Source organism: Akebia trifoliata, chromosome 11, assembly GCF_017979445.1.
Source record: "Akebia trifoliata isolate Shusen 1 chromosome 11, ASM1797944v1, whole genome shotgun sequence".
Classification (NCBI taxonomy): domain Eukaryota; kingdom Viridiplantae; phylum Streptophyta; class Magnoliopsida; order Ranunculales; family Lardizabalaceae; genus Akebia; species Akebia trifoliata.
The window spans coordinates 36,424,466-36,443,245 of record NC_141385.1 but is presented as its reverse complement, the minus strand read 5'-3'; the positions used below and the strand labels follow the sequence as shown (position 1 = coordinate 36,443,245).

The 18,780-nt window shown below is 35.7% G+C and overlaps 1 protein-coding gene across 2 annotated transcripts; it reads left to right on the top strand.

Moving 5' to 3' along the window:
• Positions 1-608: 608 nt before the first annotated feature.
• Positions 609-15,163, top strand: LOC147391435 (pre-mRNA-splicing factor of RES complex protein). Of its 2 annotated transcripts, none has more exons than XM_086457859.1 (10): positions 609-766; positions 1,011-1,248; positions 1,354-2,077; positions 3,069-3,133; positions 3,274-3,332; positions 9,378-9,481; positions 11,230-11,302; positions 11,388-11,568; positions 14,086-14,184; positions 14,467-15,163. In XM_086457859.1, exons 2-9 carry the CDS (start codon positions 1,047-1,049, stop codon positions 14,169-14,171), a joined length of 1,494 nt encoding a protein of 497 aa, XP_086313985.1. In that variant the 5' UTR covers positions 609-766; positions 1,011-1,046; the 3' UTR covers positions 14,172-14,184; positions 14,467-15,163. The 2 variants fall into 2 exon arrangements, with proteins under 2 accessions (XP_086313985.1, XP_086313986.1); XM_086457860.1 differs by having other exon boundaries at positions 610-766; positions 1,025-1,248.
• The last annotated feature ends 3,617 nt before the right edge of the window (positions 15,164-18,780 follow it).

The following is an 18,780-nucleotide window of genomic DNA, read 5'->3' as shown; positions in this document are numbered from 1 at the left end:
AATAATTATTTTTTATAATTTAAATATATACTTACATAAATATATGTTTTAACAATTAAATATATGATTTAACATCTTCTAATCGACATTATTTTAGAGAGTTGTTATTAGCACCCCAATTTTACTTGTTACACCCTAATTTTTTAAATTATTTATCACACACCAATTAAAGATTAAAACACACTTCAACATTACAAAAATTTGGCTCAAATTATAATCTTAACATTACGGAACATTATAACCTTTGTTGAAATAAATTCAGTAGTTGTTAACAATTATATTTAGGCTCATATAAAATTTTAAACCCTAAAAATATAAATCTAGTAAAAAAAAAATTGAGAAAGCTTTTACTAAAACCCCAACTTTTACTTATTACGTCCATTTCACTTATTTTCTTTATTTTTAATCGGTGTGTGATAAATAAAAGTTGGGGGTGTGATCTGTTATTGACACACCAACTTCTACTAATGCCACACCAGTCCCACAAAGTTGTGTTTCAATAGTAACTCTTTTATAACATTATAATTGTAATTCAATGTTACTTCAGTAGTAAAACGAGATAAAAGGGCAGACAACTCGTTGAAAACATGTTACATATGATTGGAGTGGCCTTAGCAAAAGGTTTGTGTATCAATAGAACCTCTCTTTTTGGAAGTTTCTTCGTCACCCGTAGCAGCTGAAGGGTTAGTGCTGGAGCCGATCTCGACACCATTTTCTTCGATTTGAGCCCATCTCGACACCATCTTCTCCTGTGGAAATCGTTCAGGTATGTTCTCTCTCTTCAACCTGAGTCAAAGAAATCCAAAATCAAAGATCAAAGATGAGTTTTTTTTTTTTTTTCTTTTTCTAATACACCTTGAACGGGAAGGTGAGTTCATTAAGTTTGTAAAGAACTCAGAATCGAATCAAATATTATTGGGTATTCGACAATCTAATCGAATTCGAATTTAGACGTAGATTTGTAGTTACGTGTTATTAGAATCTCTAACTCTGAAATATTCATTTTTAAGTTTCTGAAACTCAGAAAGGTCGTTAAGATCAGAACCATGGCAACATCAACATCTCTTTCCCTTAAAGAATATCTAAAAAAATACGAAGCCAAAAACGAACAGGACAAGAAAAAGAAGAAGAAGAAGAAAAACAGGAAATCAAAAACAGATGCAATGGGTGTTCTTGTCGTGGATGAAGACCCGGTCTGGCAGAAACCCGTAGAACTTGGTGAAGAAGATAACTCAGATGTTTCAGCTGGTAAGCAATGAAAACCCTAACCCTAACCCTAATCTTTACTTTGGATTCAGTTAAAGAAAAGGAATTTTGATGAAAAAAATGGGTTTTTGTTGTTTTTTCTTATAGATGAAGAGAAACCCCAAGTCAACGAAGATATTGAAGTCAAGCGCATGAAGAGATTGGAGCAAATTCGACTTCAGCGTCCTTATGATGCTATTTCCCAGGATGGAAGTGGTTGGGTTTCAATATCTGATGCCCCAAAGCACTCAAATTCTAGTTTGCAAAATCCTGACATGTCCCCTCCTCGTCAGCGAAGAACTCGATACGATACACCCTCTCCAGAACCCGAACTAAAGGCTACAAGTTCAGGTAATGGAGATTCTGATCTTTCGCCACCGCGGCAGCGGAGACGTTTCACACCATCGCCAGAATCAGAGCAAAAGCGATCAAAGTCCATTAGCCCAGATCGGGATTTCTCCCCACCTTGGTTCTCCAAGTCTCAAATATCATCGGATTTCAGAAGGAAAAAGTCAGAAAGGCCTGACTCGCTTGATCTCTCCCCCCCTCGACGAGTTCATCCCCGTTCTGTGGAAGGCGATGCCTCTGTTTCTCAAGTGGAAGATCTTTCTCCCCCAAGGAAAGGAAGGAAGGAACGTGGGATGTTTGAATCAGCTGACCTTTCTCCCCCACGACGTATTCGTCGCTCCTCTCCAGATGGTGTGACAGATCTTTCTCCTCCAAGGAAAAGCAAGAAGGATACATCTTTGAAAGAGGGAGCGAGGTCTGGTTTGTTCACAGCCCAAGAAATTAAGAAAGAACTCGACCAAAAAAAGAAGGAAGAGTTGTCTCGGTAAGCCTCTTACCCAAGTTAATTTAGGCTTCGTCGAGTATAACCAAAACTTCAAATTGATAATTTGATTTTACCTTAATCCTTTGCAAGGTCTTTTATATGTCAAATTAATTGAGGAATGTTTATCTGAAAGACATGTTTCCCCAGGATGATTAGCTATGAGTATTTCTGTAGCTCCAGATCGTGAATTTGTTTACATGAAATGTTAGTGTATTAGTAAAATCTGCTTTAAGTACCTTTAGTTTAGATTGCGTTTAATTTCGTGATGAGAGCTCTATTCAAGCTGTTTTTCTGATGCATGTCCTTCACACAATGGTTACTAGAGGATATCTGGTATGCCAGTTGGAATGCCAATTTTTCGTATAAAAATTGCATTTGGGTTATCCTCTCCAAAAAATAAGTCATGTCAAATCCTCGTTCTCCATTCCATTTTCTCTAAATAAAATGTTTTCATTTTTCGGTTCACTGTACCTTAATTCACGTTCTTTTCACTTTTTTAGAACCTTCAAACTTGTAGATTACTTCTAACGTATCGATCAAAAAAAAAAAAGATTACTTCTAACGTCGCTGTTGTTGGTCTTAGTTGCACATGACTAAACAATCTCAATTGACTTTTGATGACATATTGGGACTCGTACATTTTCACAAGTGCGTTTGTTTCAGAATCCTCATCTCTGATGTGCCAATATATGAATATTATATACTTATCAAAAAAATAATAATATGAATATTATATTCCTTGACTGCCCAACTTTCAGCTCCGTAAAGCTTGTGCAGTCTTACTGCCTAAAAAAGAAAGAAAAAAAGTTCTTTATTATTAAAATGCAGCTATTTTTGTTTCCCATTTACCTTATAAGAAGTATACTAGTAATCAATGCTATGACTGGTGTACGAACCATAAATGTTTGTTTATATGCTTTTAATTTTGGTATATAATTTCTGAGGTGGGTTCATTAAATGGCTGATGACTGGATATACGATATCCTTGTAGGTATAAAGCCATGGATCCTTCTATGAGTGGAAGAGGTGCGGAACCTGTTTATCGTGATAAAGAAGGTTAGAGAAAGATCATGGTCTATAGTGTTTTTTTATTATTTCCCTTTAAATATCAGTACTTCAATTTTGGTATATTATGCCGAGAACTTTTCACTGCTTACATCTACTTGTTATGTGCATCTGACTAATCCGTACTGCAGGAAAACGGATATCGAAGGATGAACTCTTGAAATTGGAAAAAGGAGAAGAAAAGCCAAAGGTGAGTATACATAAGTAATTTTTTTCTTATCGATAAATTACTTGCATTAGTTACCGTATTTTAATTAACTGTAAGTTTCATAGAAAATAAAGAACAGGGTACATCAGGAGGCCAAGAAGACCTGTCTACAAGGATCTTACAAGAGAAAGATAAAACAAATGAAACACCTCTTTCCACAAGACATTAGCTTTCTCCTAAGCACGAAATCCTCGAGAAATAGTCCCTGAAACTCTCAGAAGTTTTGACTATCAGAAAATGAGAGCTTTAATATTACATCATGCATAGAAGCTTGATATTATAAAAAAACCCTTCTATTTCTTTCTTTCCAATGACCCCAAAAAATCATAAACAAAATCAATTATTGCATAATTATTTCCTTGAAGTTAAAGGTCATGGTATGCCAACTTTATAACAAGGATGAAACAAAGTGGGGAAGTTGACTTTAATTAGGAGTACGTTGTCTACTATTCCAACTCATTTCTTATCCATGTTTGTGTTGCCCCGGAAGATCGAATTGGAGCTTGAGAAGTTGGTTAGGGACTTCTTGTGGAATGACAGATTGGGCAATAGAATATTCCATCTGGTGAATTGGAAATTGGTTGGTTGACCTAGGAAGTTAGGTGGTCTGGGATTTAAAAGATTTAGATCAGTGAATAGAGATTTGTTAGGGAAGTGGTGTTGGCGTTTTGGTGTTGAGAGGGATGAGCTTTGGATGAAAATCATTGTCGCCAAGTTTGGGGAGGATGCAGGAGGGTGGAGTAGCTTGCCTAGTAGACTTTCGTTTGGGTGAGGTGTTTGGAAAGGCATCTTGAGATTGGGAGGAGCTTGGGGAGAACATATCCATTTTGAGGTAGGGAGAGGGGAGTGCATTCTTTTTTGGGAGGATTGTTGGTGTAGCGACATCCTTTGCAGTCTCTGTTTCTGGGCATATACTCTATGTCCCCGAGGAAAAGAATGCATGTTTCTACCTTCTTGGTCCCAAATGAGAGGGGTGAGTCTTGGGACTCGGGTCTTAGAAGAAGATTGAATGACTGGGAAATTGAAGATGCAATCTCTATCTTGGATATGCTAGCCTCAACGAGTCCTTCGATGGATAGGAATGATTGCCGGATTTGGAAAGTAAGTACTGACGGTCGATTTTCTATCCAGTCTTTTATTTCGTACTTGAAGGCAACCAAGAGGTGTCTTTTCCTTCTCTTCTTATTTGGTCTTCTAAGGTTCCAACCAAAGTGTCTTTTCTTTTGTGGTTGGTGGCTTTAAACAGACTTCCCACTATTGATATCCTTCGGTGAAAGGGCCTTGTGTTGATTGATTATTGTTGTATGCGTAAGTCAAGTGGGGAGTCAGTTGAGCATATCCTTATTCACACTAAGTTGGCTTCCACTATTTGGTCTCATTTCCTCTCTTTGTTTAAGGTCTCTTGGTGTCATCCTCGTTCGGTTTCTTTGCTTTTGTTTAGTTGGAAGGCACTTTTTCTTTCTGGCAAGGTAAAGATCTTATGGAACTTAACGCCCTTCGCAATTTGTTGAGGCTTGTGGAAAGAGAGGAATTCTCGTACCTTCGATGGGAAGGAAAACACTTTACAAGAGATTTTCTTCAATATCATTGGTTTGCTCTTTTATTGGTGCAAGCAATTCAAGGAATTTAGGGGCATTTTTTTTTTGAAGATCTTGTCTTTAGATGGTATAATGTTACTAGGGAGTAGTTGTTTTGTTCTTGTTGCTTTGCTTTGCCTCTTTGTTGTTTTCCTCTTTCTTTGTTTCTTTGTATCCTCTGAAGACTCCTTGCCTCCCATCAATAAAACTTTTACTTATAAAAAAAAAAGTGTGTGAAGGATCTACCGTAAAAACATCTTTGACATTGTCTAAGATACGTTCCAAAAGAACCCTTTTATGCACTTTTATTTCTTAAAAAATTCTGGTATTTCTCTCTTTCCAAAGATACAAAATGCTTGAAGAAAAGATAACTAAAAAAGCAGAAACCAACATTGGATATTCTTTGGAGTATCTTCTAACCTTCAAAATCTCCTCATTAAGGGTTCCAACTCTTGATCTTTTAATCCCAAGTCTTCTAAGAAGGGATCTCCAAATCCAGCTTGGATATGAACATTTAAAAAAAAAATTGTTCATGTGATTCGTACTCTGACAAACATAAGGAACAACGAGATGCCAGATTGAATCCTCTCTTCTTAAGATTATCCAAGGTCAAAAGCTTATTTTGCATCAACAACCAAGCACAAAAAGAGTGCTTGTTAATTCTCTTCTTGTGCCAATAAGTGTTGATCAAATCCCCTAAACGATTATTTTCCCCCAAGCAGATTTAATCCAGACCACTTCATCCTCTAATTCTGGAAAGGTTCTTGGGCAAGGCTTTTCAGCCAACATGCTCCATTCTAACTGTATAAGGTTGCTGTAAATGAATTCTTTGACCATGAAACACATCTGATACTCGAGCCTCAACGTTACTGCCAAACTGAAAGATAATTCTGTGTCCAAACAAGTCCACCAAAGGCTTTTCAATCCACGTATCTGTCCAAAACTTGGTGCTTTCCCCATATCCAATCAGATACTTGACCGAAGACTTCATAGTATTTTTCATTGCCACGATATTCTTCCAAACATTTGAACATCCCACAAAATTGGAATTCCAAACATTTCAAATATTTCCATATCTAGCAATACTCCAATTAGGCCAAAGGGAATCATTCTTCGAGATTAGAATCCAAATTAATTTAAGCATTCCAGCTTTATTCCAATCCTTGATCTGCCTGAGACCCAAACCTCCTTCTAGAAATGGTTTACAAACCTTTTTCCAGCTTAATGGATGAAAATAATTTAGTAAAGTAGGCCCTTTCCAAAGAAATCTTGGAAAAATAATTTCAATTTTCTTTATACCTTTGTTTGGAAGCATGAAAGCTGAAGTCCAAAACACATGATAGGAATTCAAGATTGGTCTGATCAATTCCAATCTTCCTGCAAACAATAAAAGAGCTGATTTCTACCCCTCAAGCTTCTTTTGGATTTTATCAACCAAAGGTTGGCACAAATACACAGTCAACCTTGAAGAATATAAAGGCAACCCTAAATATCTTACTGGAAGATCACCTCTATTTACTTGCAAAACATCCACACTATCCTGAATATTCCCACAAGCCAAACCATGAAAAATTTAGCTCTTTAAAATATTAGCTTGCAGACCCAACACATCAAAGAATTCATCCATAAGACTTTCTTATACCTTCAGCTGAATCTTTGGTATTTTCAGAGAACAATAACGAGTCATCTGCATAAATAAGATGATAAATACTAGGAGCATCTAGAATAGTTGTGGAGCAGTGATTTTATTTTCCCAGATTTTCCTTTTGCTGCACGCATGTAAATGCTTCCATAACTATGGTAAAAATGATAGAGGACACCCTTGTCACAGCCCACAATTAATAGGAAAATAACCGTGAGAGGATCCATTGATCAAAATAGACAACTTTGGAGATGTAATACACTTTATAACCCAAGTTATCCATTTACTGACACAACCTAGCTGGTGCAATATATTCTCTATAAAATCCCACCTCACTTGTAATAAGCCTTCTTCAAGTCAATCTTGATGCAAAATGCTTAGGTCCCGATGGGAGATGAAATTTTCTCACCATCTCATGTCCTAACAGAATATTATCTGTAATGGATCTCACTTTGATGAAAGCCGGCAGATTAGGATCAATTGTAGAAGGGAGAACTCTTTTTTTTTTTTTTTGAAAAGTATAATATATGATAAAGGAAAAAATACATGAAAACCCAAATACAAGGAGGCCGAGGAGCCTCACAAAGGACAAGAAGAAGAAAAAGAAGAAAAAATAAAAAAGCATCTCTAATTACAAAGGTCATTCCATCTAAAGACAAAATCCTCGAAAGAGAATCCTGCAATCTATTTGCCAAAAATTTCGAAATAAGTTTGTATAAAAAGTCACATAAGGCAATAGGTCTAATTTTTTTTTTTTGAAAACTTTGGCCCCTTGCCCTGTAGGAATAAGGCAAACCAAAGAAGAGTTAATGGATCTGAGCATTTGACCTGAATAGAAGAAAATTTCCACAACTTTTATTACATCCTCTTCCATAATATGCCAAAAGCTTTGAATTCTGCACAAAACCCATATGGTCCTGGAGCTTTACTCTTTGGAGAAGACAATTACATTAGTAACTTCTTCTCTAGTTATCCAATCCGCTAAAATCTTATTTCGAGCAACCAACGTGATGGACTTGAAATCAATGACTGGAATTTCTCCATTTGACTGGGGAGTATAAATATTTTGGAAATACTCTATCACCCTCCTCCCAATTTCAATCTTATTTTCCCAACTTCTTACCTTGGTCTCCCTCTTGGGGTGGATTAAGTCCAAATTGAGCTGGGACGGGGTTGTTGAATGAATTATTTGGAAGTGTGATTCTTGGTAGACTAGGTACTTGTCCTACGGTGGTAAAATCAAAAGTTCCCCGTCTGATATCCATTTTCTCCATTCTTATGTCAATTGTGAAGCAAATTTATAAATTGGTAAGAGACTTCTTGTAGAATGCTAGGGTGGTATCCTCAAATATCATTTAGTGGTAGGAAGTGTACCCGAAACCCAAAGAAAGGGGTGATTTACCATTTTGTAATCCAAATTTACGAATATAGTTTTAGTGGGAGAGTGGAGTATAACTTTCTTGCATTTGGAGGAGAGTCATTCATAGTAAATATTGGAGCAAAAACTTTGAAGGGAGAGTTATGGGTAAGAATTTCTTATGGATAAAAGGGTGTGGAAAGATATTCGAAGTGGGTTGGTTGAATTCAGCTAGGGACTTGGCTTCAAACTAGGTAAGGGCAACAAGGTACTCTTGTTCTTCTTAATATGGTTGCTGTGGTGTTAATTACATTAGGGATCATACTATGATTATTAAGGAATTTAAGGCATCTTTTTGTATCCTGATTTTTTCTTGCATATCTTTGTATATATATATCTATATTGGGCTATACCAATAGCCATATTTTAAAGTTTAAACCTTGGTCCTAATACACGGTCTGAAGCCACAAAGTTCCCATGTAAACAACCGTTAAAACTCTATAGTATAACTTGAAAACTTTGGACATTAACGCTCTGAATCCACCAGCTTATGATGAAAACAATACTTGGGATAAAATAGTTATCATTCAAGTTTACACTTGGGGGAACAGAGGGCTTTGACTGGTTGCTCTCAATTTATACATCTTTTGATTAAATACAAACTGATTATAATTTCCTTTGACCATCCTTAATTCTGTCACCATGGTACAAAGGACTCCAAACCATTTTTTCCGCCATCTAGGCTAGTCTATTCCCTTCACAATAAAAATTATTCTTAGCATTTTTCTAATAATGAGGTGTACTTTCTAGAAAGGGAGATCAGAGCTTCTGCTCATCCTTTTTATCATTCACAATTGCCTCTAGGAGCTGAATCTTCAATACGTCTTCTTGATTAGTCATAAACAACTTACCCATGGCCCTTAACACGACCTCAAACATTTGCGATTACCAACTTGTTGATTACCTAACTTCCTCACATATTAGAGAAAAAAGTATTCAATTTTCTTCTAGATCATTCTCAAAAGGCTTTTCAGTGCCCATAGTTGAATTTCTAGAATTGGTAGTTTCTTGTAAGAACTTTTCAGGTTATATTACTTACAATTGTATAATATTTTTATAGCTTTGTGACTTAACCATATTTCTTATACAGTTAAAAAATGTTCTGAACAAGACGTCATTAATATTCCCAACTTTGTGGTGGTTGTCCGATCCCTGCTTATTTTTTCCAAAAGAGATCATTCTCAGGCCTCGTGCTTTCAAAAAATTAATAACTATTAATAACCTGCAAGTTCAATGCTTATATAACTGTTTTGCTTATATTCCACTCATTATTGTTAGTGTTGAAAGCTCCATTCATTATTGAAAGCTCCATTCCTGTGAAAGCACATGTAATTTATACATCCATTCCTTCATGTTTACAGTTGATAATCTGTCATCCTTTTCTTGATCAGGAGAAGAAGTTGGAATGGGGGAAAGGCTTGGCTCAAAAGCGTGAAGTTGAAGCCAGGGAACATGAGTTAGAACTTGAGAAAGACAAACCTTTTGCTAGGACCAGGTGAATTTACACTGCAACAACCATTGTCTTATGTTTTTTTTTTGGGAGCAACTACTTGCAGATCACAAGTAACCCCCTGTGCACCTCAACCTTGAAAAGAGAGAGCTGCTATTGGCACTCCCTACTTTTACTTATTCCACCCCAATTAAAATAAAATAAGGCAATGGCTGAAAGTAAGTAAAAGTTGGAGTGCCAATAGAAACTCTCTCTCTTTTTGTGTAGATATCTATTTGTTAGATTTAGGATTTTATACAAGCCTAATCCTAATTGTAAACAACAGTTTAAGTTCTTTGAATGCGTTATAATACATTATAATATTGAGGTAATAACTTGAACCAAGCTTTTGTAGTGGTTGAAGGGTCTATTTTAATCTTTAATTGGGGCGTGATAAATAATTTAAGAAATTGGGGTATAATAAGTAAAAGTTGGGGTGCCAATAGCAGCTCCCCAAAAAAATACAGATTTTTTTTAGGTGCAAGAGACAACTTATGATCTACAAGTCTCCCAAAATTGTGTTTCGTTTTCTTCTTCCCTTCAACAAAGACACACAAAAAGATCTTTACGAGGTAATTGTATGTTATCCAAAAAAAAGAAAAAGAAAAAATACAGGGTCTGTCTCTTTACTTGCACTAACCCTCTCTTCAATTCCATATCTGTGCATCCACACTTCCCTTAGCCTACACTTCTCCATCTAATGGCATCTCATCATCACCACCGTCAGGACCATCAAACCCACTAGCTATTATTGTTGCTGTTATGGCTGCACTTTCTTCCCATCCATCGCCACCCTCTTAGTTGCAGTCCCACATCACAAACCCTTTTCTTCAAGTCATTGCCACCCTCACCTCCTTCAATCTTCACAAATTCCATCCCTTATTATCTCACGCAACTGTCGGATTGATCCCCTTGAATCCTCTCTTCACAACATTCTGTTTTCCCTCTACTCCTCCTTGTCTCTAGGAGATCCTGCTGTTCCTATCATCCAAACTCACTTCCGCACCCTCCTCGTTCGTAGATCAAATGGGCATCTGCAATCTAATGAGGCTTTTGTTTGTAGGGAGTGGTAGATGATTGCAAAGGGAAAAGATCGATTAGCTGAGAATTGGTTTAGTTCTTAAAGTTTGTTGATTAGATTTCAGTGAGAAAGCATGATATTTCTTCTAAAGCAACAAAAGCCTGAGATTTGCAGAGAAGCAAGGAAAAAAATCCTTCCTTTCTTCTTCTTTCCTTCAAGGAAAATAAAATTAGAGAGAGAAGGGTGTAACTTATTTCTTTTTAATTGAGTGTGCAAGCATAAAAATAGAGTGCAATACCGCAGTGTGTAAGTAGTTGCTCCCCTTTTTTTTTTTGTTTTTGTTTTTCCATTTAGATGTAAACATGTAATATTCTTGATATTAGAGGGCAAACATTTAGATACTTAAATCTTTTTCTTCAGAGAAACTATAACTTAAATCTTTTGCAGCATTGGCACTATCACCTCAACTCCATATCAGCACCTTAATGTTACTAGATGCATCCAGCAGGCAACTTAGGTTTCTTACAGGAGTGATATGTCACTTTGAAGTGGTCTATGGTCTTGTGGACAGTCTTAATAAGGGTTGGATTAGCCACTTGAGAGACCTTGATATTGGTTGGATAATCATGACTTCACATTTTTCCCCCAAAACATGCACTTAGAAAAACTGTTTCTTGTTCTTGGCTTACCTTATTGTGTATACACTGATCTCTAAAATGAATTTTGTTTGTAGAGATGATCCTGAACTTGACAAAATGTTGAAGGAGAGGGTTAGATGGGGGGATCCTATGGCACACTTGGTCAAGGTAACGGATTAACTTGCACTTGTATGGGTTCAACTAATGAAAGTGTTAATTTACACATGTTTTTCTGATTTTTTTTTTCTTTCAGCGGAAGCATTCTGAACTGATTTTGGAAGATTTGGGTGAGAATGAGAAGATGAAAGAGTCAGGGTTTTTGATTCCTCAGGACATTCCTAGTCACAGCTGGATAAAAAGAGGAATAGATGCCCCGCCAAACCGTTATGGTATAAGACCGGGGAGGCATTGGGATGGGGTCGATCGTAGCAATGGTTTGTTTCCTCCCCTCTTCAGTCTATAATTAGATAATTATGTTTTATCATGGTTCTCTTGAGCATTTCTTTGAACTGATTACTATCGATAAACTTTAAGGACTAGGGTTCAATTGGGATCCAAAATTTTGGATTCTTGTTAAAGTTTTTCTTATATATTTAGGGAAAATGTTGCATGGACTGAAGGAACATGTAGAGCTTGGACCGAGGTCCTAATTTGGACTGCTATGTTGGTCCAACATCACCTCAGCCCTCTAGATTTCATGGTCTAGATTGGGTTTTTAAAGAAAATTCTGTTTTTTTTTGGGGCCAGATATTGCCTTTGAGAATGGACGACCACTATACTCTCAAATTTGAAATTTAAATCCAATGTTGAAAAAAATGAGTTCCCCCCCCCCCCCCCCCCCAACACACACACACACACACAAAATATGAGTCCATCTATAGCTACTCTCTAATCATACTCCCAATTATTACACCCTATCATAGCCGTTGAGGTAATAGATCTGCTGGTGGATGTCAAAGCTGACATGGCGGTTTTTAGTTGTTTATAGATATGAGTTCATTTATAGCTACTCCCAATTATTACAACCTATCATAGCCGTTGAGGTAATAGATCTGATGGCGGGTGTCAAAGCTGACGTGGCGGCCTTTATAGTTGTTTCTTTGTGCTCATCTCAAGCCGACCCAAGCCAACAAATCTACAGCATATAAACAGCTGCACTTTATAATATTCTATTTATATAATTAAAGAAAAACACTGAGCACATTCTCCACCATTTTTAATGTTTTATGTATTCTCTCTAATCAGGGCCTTTTAACCATTCCTGGAGGTCTACTATTTTTTCCTTTTTTATGATTATTTTTTGGATTTAGAACTTGGGATTTTTTAGTTGATCATATACATGAATGCTTGGAGAACTTAGATGAGAACCGTTGAAACTTGAACAATGGAAACAAATAAACGTCAAGCTTCCATGGATTTTGGGTTTCCCATCTTTTCAATCATCATGATTGTCCGAACAACTAGACACCAATTGGAAGATTGAGAATTTAAACCCTTGTTGGCTAAAACATCAATACAAGGTTCACTAGTTTGGATTGACTGCACATGTTCTTGATGGGTGGGTAATTGTCAATGATCATAATGTTATTAGATGGACAAAGGGACTGATTTAAAAATAATAAAAATAGATGGACTAAGGCTTCTGATCTCAATTTCAGATCAGATCTGAAATTCTAATGGGCATCTCTCCTAACTGATATCTATTCAGGTTATAGATCTTTTCGATTGATGAATTTGCTGGAGAAATGGATCAGGATCATTTTGCTAGAAGAAAATATTGTCCCAGGATAGAAAGGGCGAGGTCCATCCAATGGAGTAGTTAATGCCAGGAGAAGCTTTGGCTAGTCTCTTGGAGAGGGCGGACTTGATCCAAAGGTCCCAAGTGAGTTTAGGGTTTATTAGGATTTAAAAAGAGATCCAGTCAAAAGAATTCATGTTTAAGAGGAAGAAAATCTAGTAATAATTTATATGACTTCAATGTTTAAAAAAATTCTGCATCACAAAGATCAATAATCACTTTATCAAGAATGTTACAAGAGGAGAGAGAGATAGATAGGGGTGAAGAAGGAAATAAGAAAGGAAAGAAAATGTGTAAATAAAGTTTTTTCTTTTAAAAGGGCTTGGCTAATCTTGAGCCGAGCCATGTTGAAGTTGGCTCACAAAAAATCAGCCCATTCAGAAACTTCTAACCCCATCAAAAGTGGTTTACGAAAGACCGTTGTCACGATTGTTGTCATTATTATTGTCCCTTGAACTGCCCCCATATATATATAGGGTCCCGTTGGGCAACCAACATTAGGGAGCCAACGCCTTTGTCCTATATGGGTTAGAAGTTTCGGAGTGGGCTGATTTTTTGTGAGGATGGTCTCTTTGGCGAGGAGGTCATCTTCACAAAAATCAGCCCAATCTGATACTTCTAACACCATCAAAAGTGGTTTAGAATTGTGGACTGTCGATTTTTTACCATTAATTTGTAAACCACTTTTGGTGGGGTTAGAAGTTTCAGATTAGGCTGATTTTTGTGAGGATGATCTCCTCACCATAGAGATCATCCTCACAAAAAATCAGTCCAATCTGAAACTTTTAGGCCATGTAGGACATTTTGGCTCCCAACGTTGGCTGTCGAGCGCTACCCATATATATATATTGTGTGTGCGTGCGAGATCTTTTAATTTTAACAAAAAAATTCACAAACATGTTGTTTACTTTGTTTTTGAATTAAAAGGTTTCCATCTTCTGCCAGTAGCGTAAACTCAATATTTGGAAGTATAGTGCTGTGCTCTGTGCGGGAGTGCATGCTTGACGTGTAATTTTACTTTGTTTTCAGATTAAAAAGTTTCCCTATTCCACTATTAGTGGCTCAATATTTCGAAGTGTTGTGCGTGGTCATGTGATTCTTGTTATTGATCTCTTTCTCTCTTGATAATTTTGCTCCCCATGTTTTGATACAGGAACCGAGAAGGAATACTATAAAAGAAAGAACGAAAAACAAGCTTCAGAAAGGGAAGCGTACCTTTGGTCTGTCTCTGATATGTGATGAGATGATCCAAGTAAGAAATATCTTATCGGCAACTGCTTCGTCATTGTATTCCTTGTCATTTTCAATCTAACAATGACCCTTTTGTGGCTTTTAATTGGAACTGATGCTTTAATGTGTGTTTTTTTTCCTTCAAAATCTCAAAGAATTGATTAGAACTGTATACAATTTATTTCAAAATGGCTAGATAAAAAGTTCTCAAGTTTCTTTCAGATATTTGCTTTTGAACATGTTGAAACCCATGCCAGTTTTGACAAGAGGTTTTTTATTATATTTTCATGTTTCGATGAGGAAGTGGTTGGAAGTTGGAACAAATCCCACACGAAAAGCACCTTGGGCTCCAAACAGAGTGGAATAGAGGACCAAGATTCATTGAACCGACCCCAAATCTTTGGGATATGGTCAGACAGACTTAAAACAATTCAAGTTCAAGGTCGGACGAGACATGCATCCAGTCCCATTATTGATCTCAGCCAAGTTTTTAGTCTTCCACTGTTGTTACGTCAAGTTCCTCGTATTAAGATTCCTGTCCGAGTACTATCCAAAAAGACCCTCCGACATTCAAATAAGCTTCTCAGAATGGTAAGTCTCCTGGTAAGTTGAAGAGGAAGAAGTACCCTCATTGGTTATGGATATTACATATCAACGAGTGCAAAGGACAGCAACAACCATCCTTGGTTTGTTGGCTACACTAACATGAAAATACCCATGTCTACCCAATCCAATGGCATGGACCTGACAACAAGAGTGTGGCATTGACACTAGTTGCCTTGCTCTCGAAGGCAAGGCCACAGAAATGTATATAAGGAGAACTCTTAAAAAGAGGTGGCAGTGGATTGGAGGATTGCTTCTTTCACACAAGACAAGACGAGACGACGAATTTGCTCCCCTCTAAATATTACAATATTGTCTTTGTAAATACTCTCTCTACCCTTTCACCAAATTCTCTCTTTTCTTATTCTTTGAAATGAAGGCTATTACTCCATTGACAACATCTACCTTCTCACTAGACCAGGATGGACCAGGCCAGCCTGAAAATTTCTTATACATAAATCATATAATAATTAGAATAAGTAACAAACAATTCTAATATACGATACGGGGTTGGGTTGAGTCACTCAACAGGTCTAACTTCCAAACTTGAACCTAGGTCGGACCTTGAACTCAACTCGACCCACAATAGACTGGGACAGGTCAACAAAATCTGACCCATTGATAGTCCTACCTCTCACACTATCTCAAACCGTATCCCAATACATTATTTAGTGGTACATATACAATTCTTAGGGTAATATACATGTGCTCATCTTGGTAGGGGGAGAAGTTGGCATTGGGTGATCATCAATAATCAAAACAAATTTTTTTTTCTTGCTGAACCAAATATATGCAATTGATCGATAAGCATGAATATTAATTATAGAGTAATGCCTCAGGATATGTGTTAAATTTTGAGAGATTTTATCGCCCCCTCAAATATGTGTTAATTCTTTTGCAGAATATGAATTGGGGTGGCATTAGCAAAAGTTGGAGTGGCAATAGATTCTCTCTAAATTTTTCGAAGAAAGTATTGTATGAGATACACGACTTTAGGTATTACGGCCTTGGTAGTTGGTATGTTGCAATTCATTTTCTAAAATCAATGTTAATGTTACACAATGCAAAAGATTTGCATGGATCACCTAAATTTTTAAGAAATTTTGGCAAATGATTTGTGGTACAAATAGTATTGCAAATCATTTGCAAAATCACAAGGAAATTTTTTATTGTAAAAATCACAAAAAAAAAAAAAAAAAAAAAAAAAAAAAAAAAAAAAAAACACAAACAGATTCGCAAAAAATTTCCCAATGATTACTAAATAATAGTAGATTATTCATAACAAAACATTTGCAGTGCCAATCATTGGCAAATGCAAATGATTTGTAGTGTACCAAACAGGGTTTGCATGTTTGATATGTCGTCACTTACATTGATGAGTAACACCCCCAAGATATCAACAAAGAACCGTCAGCAAGATATCGACATAACAATAACAATCTGATTATGCAAACTATAATACATAATTTAAGTTGATAAATATTCAAGAATGATTATGGGATTGATCAATATTAACCAATAATTATCCAAAGGGTTTCAAATCTTATGGATACTTACAAGGAAGTGTAGCCATTGCCATTGAGTCGATGTCCTGAGAGCAACGAATCCCCTTTGGTGAAGTACTTGGATATCTAGACTCATCTTCTCCTCCTGGATCTTCTTTCTATCTCCAAGAACTCAACACCTTATCATATCTTGTACATGTATACCATATATGGGAGTTTTTCAAGTTTTTGACTGAAAATCATACACATATAGGGGAATTGATGCACACTTAAATTGATGGAAGTAGAGGGCCTAGATCCTCTTTAAATTAGAAATCCAGCAATCACAGAATTCTAATCCTTTTCAAATAGAGGTTTCTCAAAAATTAGAAACTCTCAATCCACAACAATTCTTTTATGAGAAAATCCACAGCAATATAAAATGCAAAACCAAGGTTATAGGCTTAATGGGCCATCCAGCGGATCATAAGTCCAATAACTTTGTCTTTTATTCAATTAAGAAAATAATTAAAAGAGAATGTAATTTTGAGAGAAAGTACTTTTTAAAAAGTAAAAAATAATTTTTTCTTATTTTTCTTTTAGAAAATTAAAATTTTTATTTTTAAAAAAGTTAATACAAACAACATTTTAAGTTTTTCAACTCTTAAAAATTTAAAAAGTTACTCTTTAAAATGTATCCAAAATGATGCCTTACAATGGGAATTGTGAAATTGGATTAATTCAACTTTTAAGAATTATTATTAATTTTTATCTTAATGTAAAAAAATTCCTTAAGAATAAAAGAATGGGGTTCAAGATGACCAAGCTGAGTCCCCACTCAAGTCATTGGAAAAATCGGCCATGTCAACTGGCTTTTGTCTTTGGAGTAGATTGGGTTTTATGTTTTCTGAGGTATAATAATTTTTTTAGTGATTTAAATATTTATTAGAGTTTATCCATGCTGTTATGCACTCTTTGAATAAAAATCCATTTTCTGAAAGATCATGGTTTTCGTGCTTTGGTGGGTCATCTGAGATCCTTTCGATGATCTATGTTGTGTTGAAGGGATATCTATATGATCCGATCGATTGTGTAAGGCCTATGCTAGCAATAAAATCAGGGGAAGTGTATAAAAAAGATAGTTCTTTTCTATTATATTAGTATTTGTTAGTGATCCCGACTTGATGAGTCATTTCTTCCGTGATGAACTGTTGACACCAATCTTACATTTTTTCCCTCTGTGTATCAAGGAGAAATGTGGGGGGCTCAGTGAGAAGAGGATTGTACCATAAGAGAAGTAAGGATAAGGAGGTCAATCTGTTTCAAATATACAATATAGATTCTGGTAATGCAATGTAGTTGGACCTCATGTTGATTTGAATGAAGGTAAATTTTTGCTTGCTGGGCAAGAAGATAGCAAGTTACAAATTCTGTTTCGATTTATTTAAAACTAAGATTTTGTGTTACCATTCCACTTTATTATAAGAAAAATCATAATTATTTATATACAATATATAGTAATTTTTTTTAAAAACTAGTTTAAATGGTTTGATGTGTGTGAAATGAGATGACTCGGATGAGTGAGATATCGGGTTTTGAAACCATGTTTAAATTCTTGCTTTTGAATATCACGTTATCCAAATAGATCCACCATTAGGACTACAACTTGGATGGGTTGGGGATTAACAAACATGATTCTCTTGGACGTAACTTCCCAGACTCTGACCTTTTGCTTTTTCTAGACATAAAATCCCAAAGTAAAAGTTGGAATCTATAACAAATAAACCTTGAACTTTTATTTTCTAAATGGTCCCTCATTATTGGTGAACTTAACACTTTATTTATTTACTGTCGAGATCATCACTTTTTAATTATTGTCGAACTCGATGCTTTTTATTTACTATTGAATTCACCACTTTTATTTACCGTCAAGTTCATAATTTTTATTGTTGAACTCACCACTATTTACTATTGAAATCACCATTTTTTATTTACCGTCGAACTCGACATTAGTAAAACCCACCCATTTTCAAATTTTGAGTTTTTTCAACTAAAATACATGGAAAGATCGACTAAAATCTTAAGATAACGACTGATTTTGATGATTTCAACCTAAATGAATCATTCTTGATCGGTTTTCATCCAAGAACTAAGAAAAAAAATGAAAAAATCCTAATTTTTTATATATATTTTCAAAACGTTAAAAGAAATCCTAGAAAAAGACTTTTTCTTCCTTTTTAGATCCTTTCTGATGGAATGGAGTCTCCAAAGCTCAATTGAGATGTCAAAAACTAATTTATTTTGAATGAAAATGATGATTTCAAACGGTCAGGGCATTAATAGTAAGAATTGTAAGAGATAAGGTCCGGGACTGTTAAGAAAAGAAAAGTTTACTAGATGAATTATATAGATTCCGCCCAAAACTTAGGGACTGTTTAGAAAGAAATCTTTCTGTGAGGGTCCTTTTAAGCAATTTTCCCTAAAAGCTATGACGGTTAAATGTACAACAGTGTTGATTTGATCATTAAAAA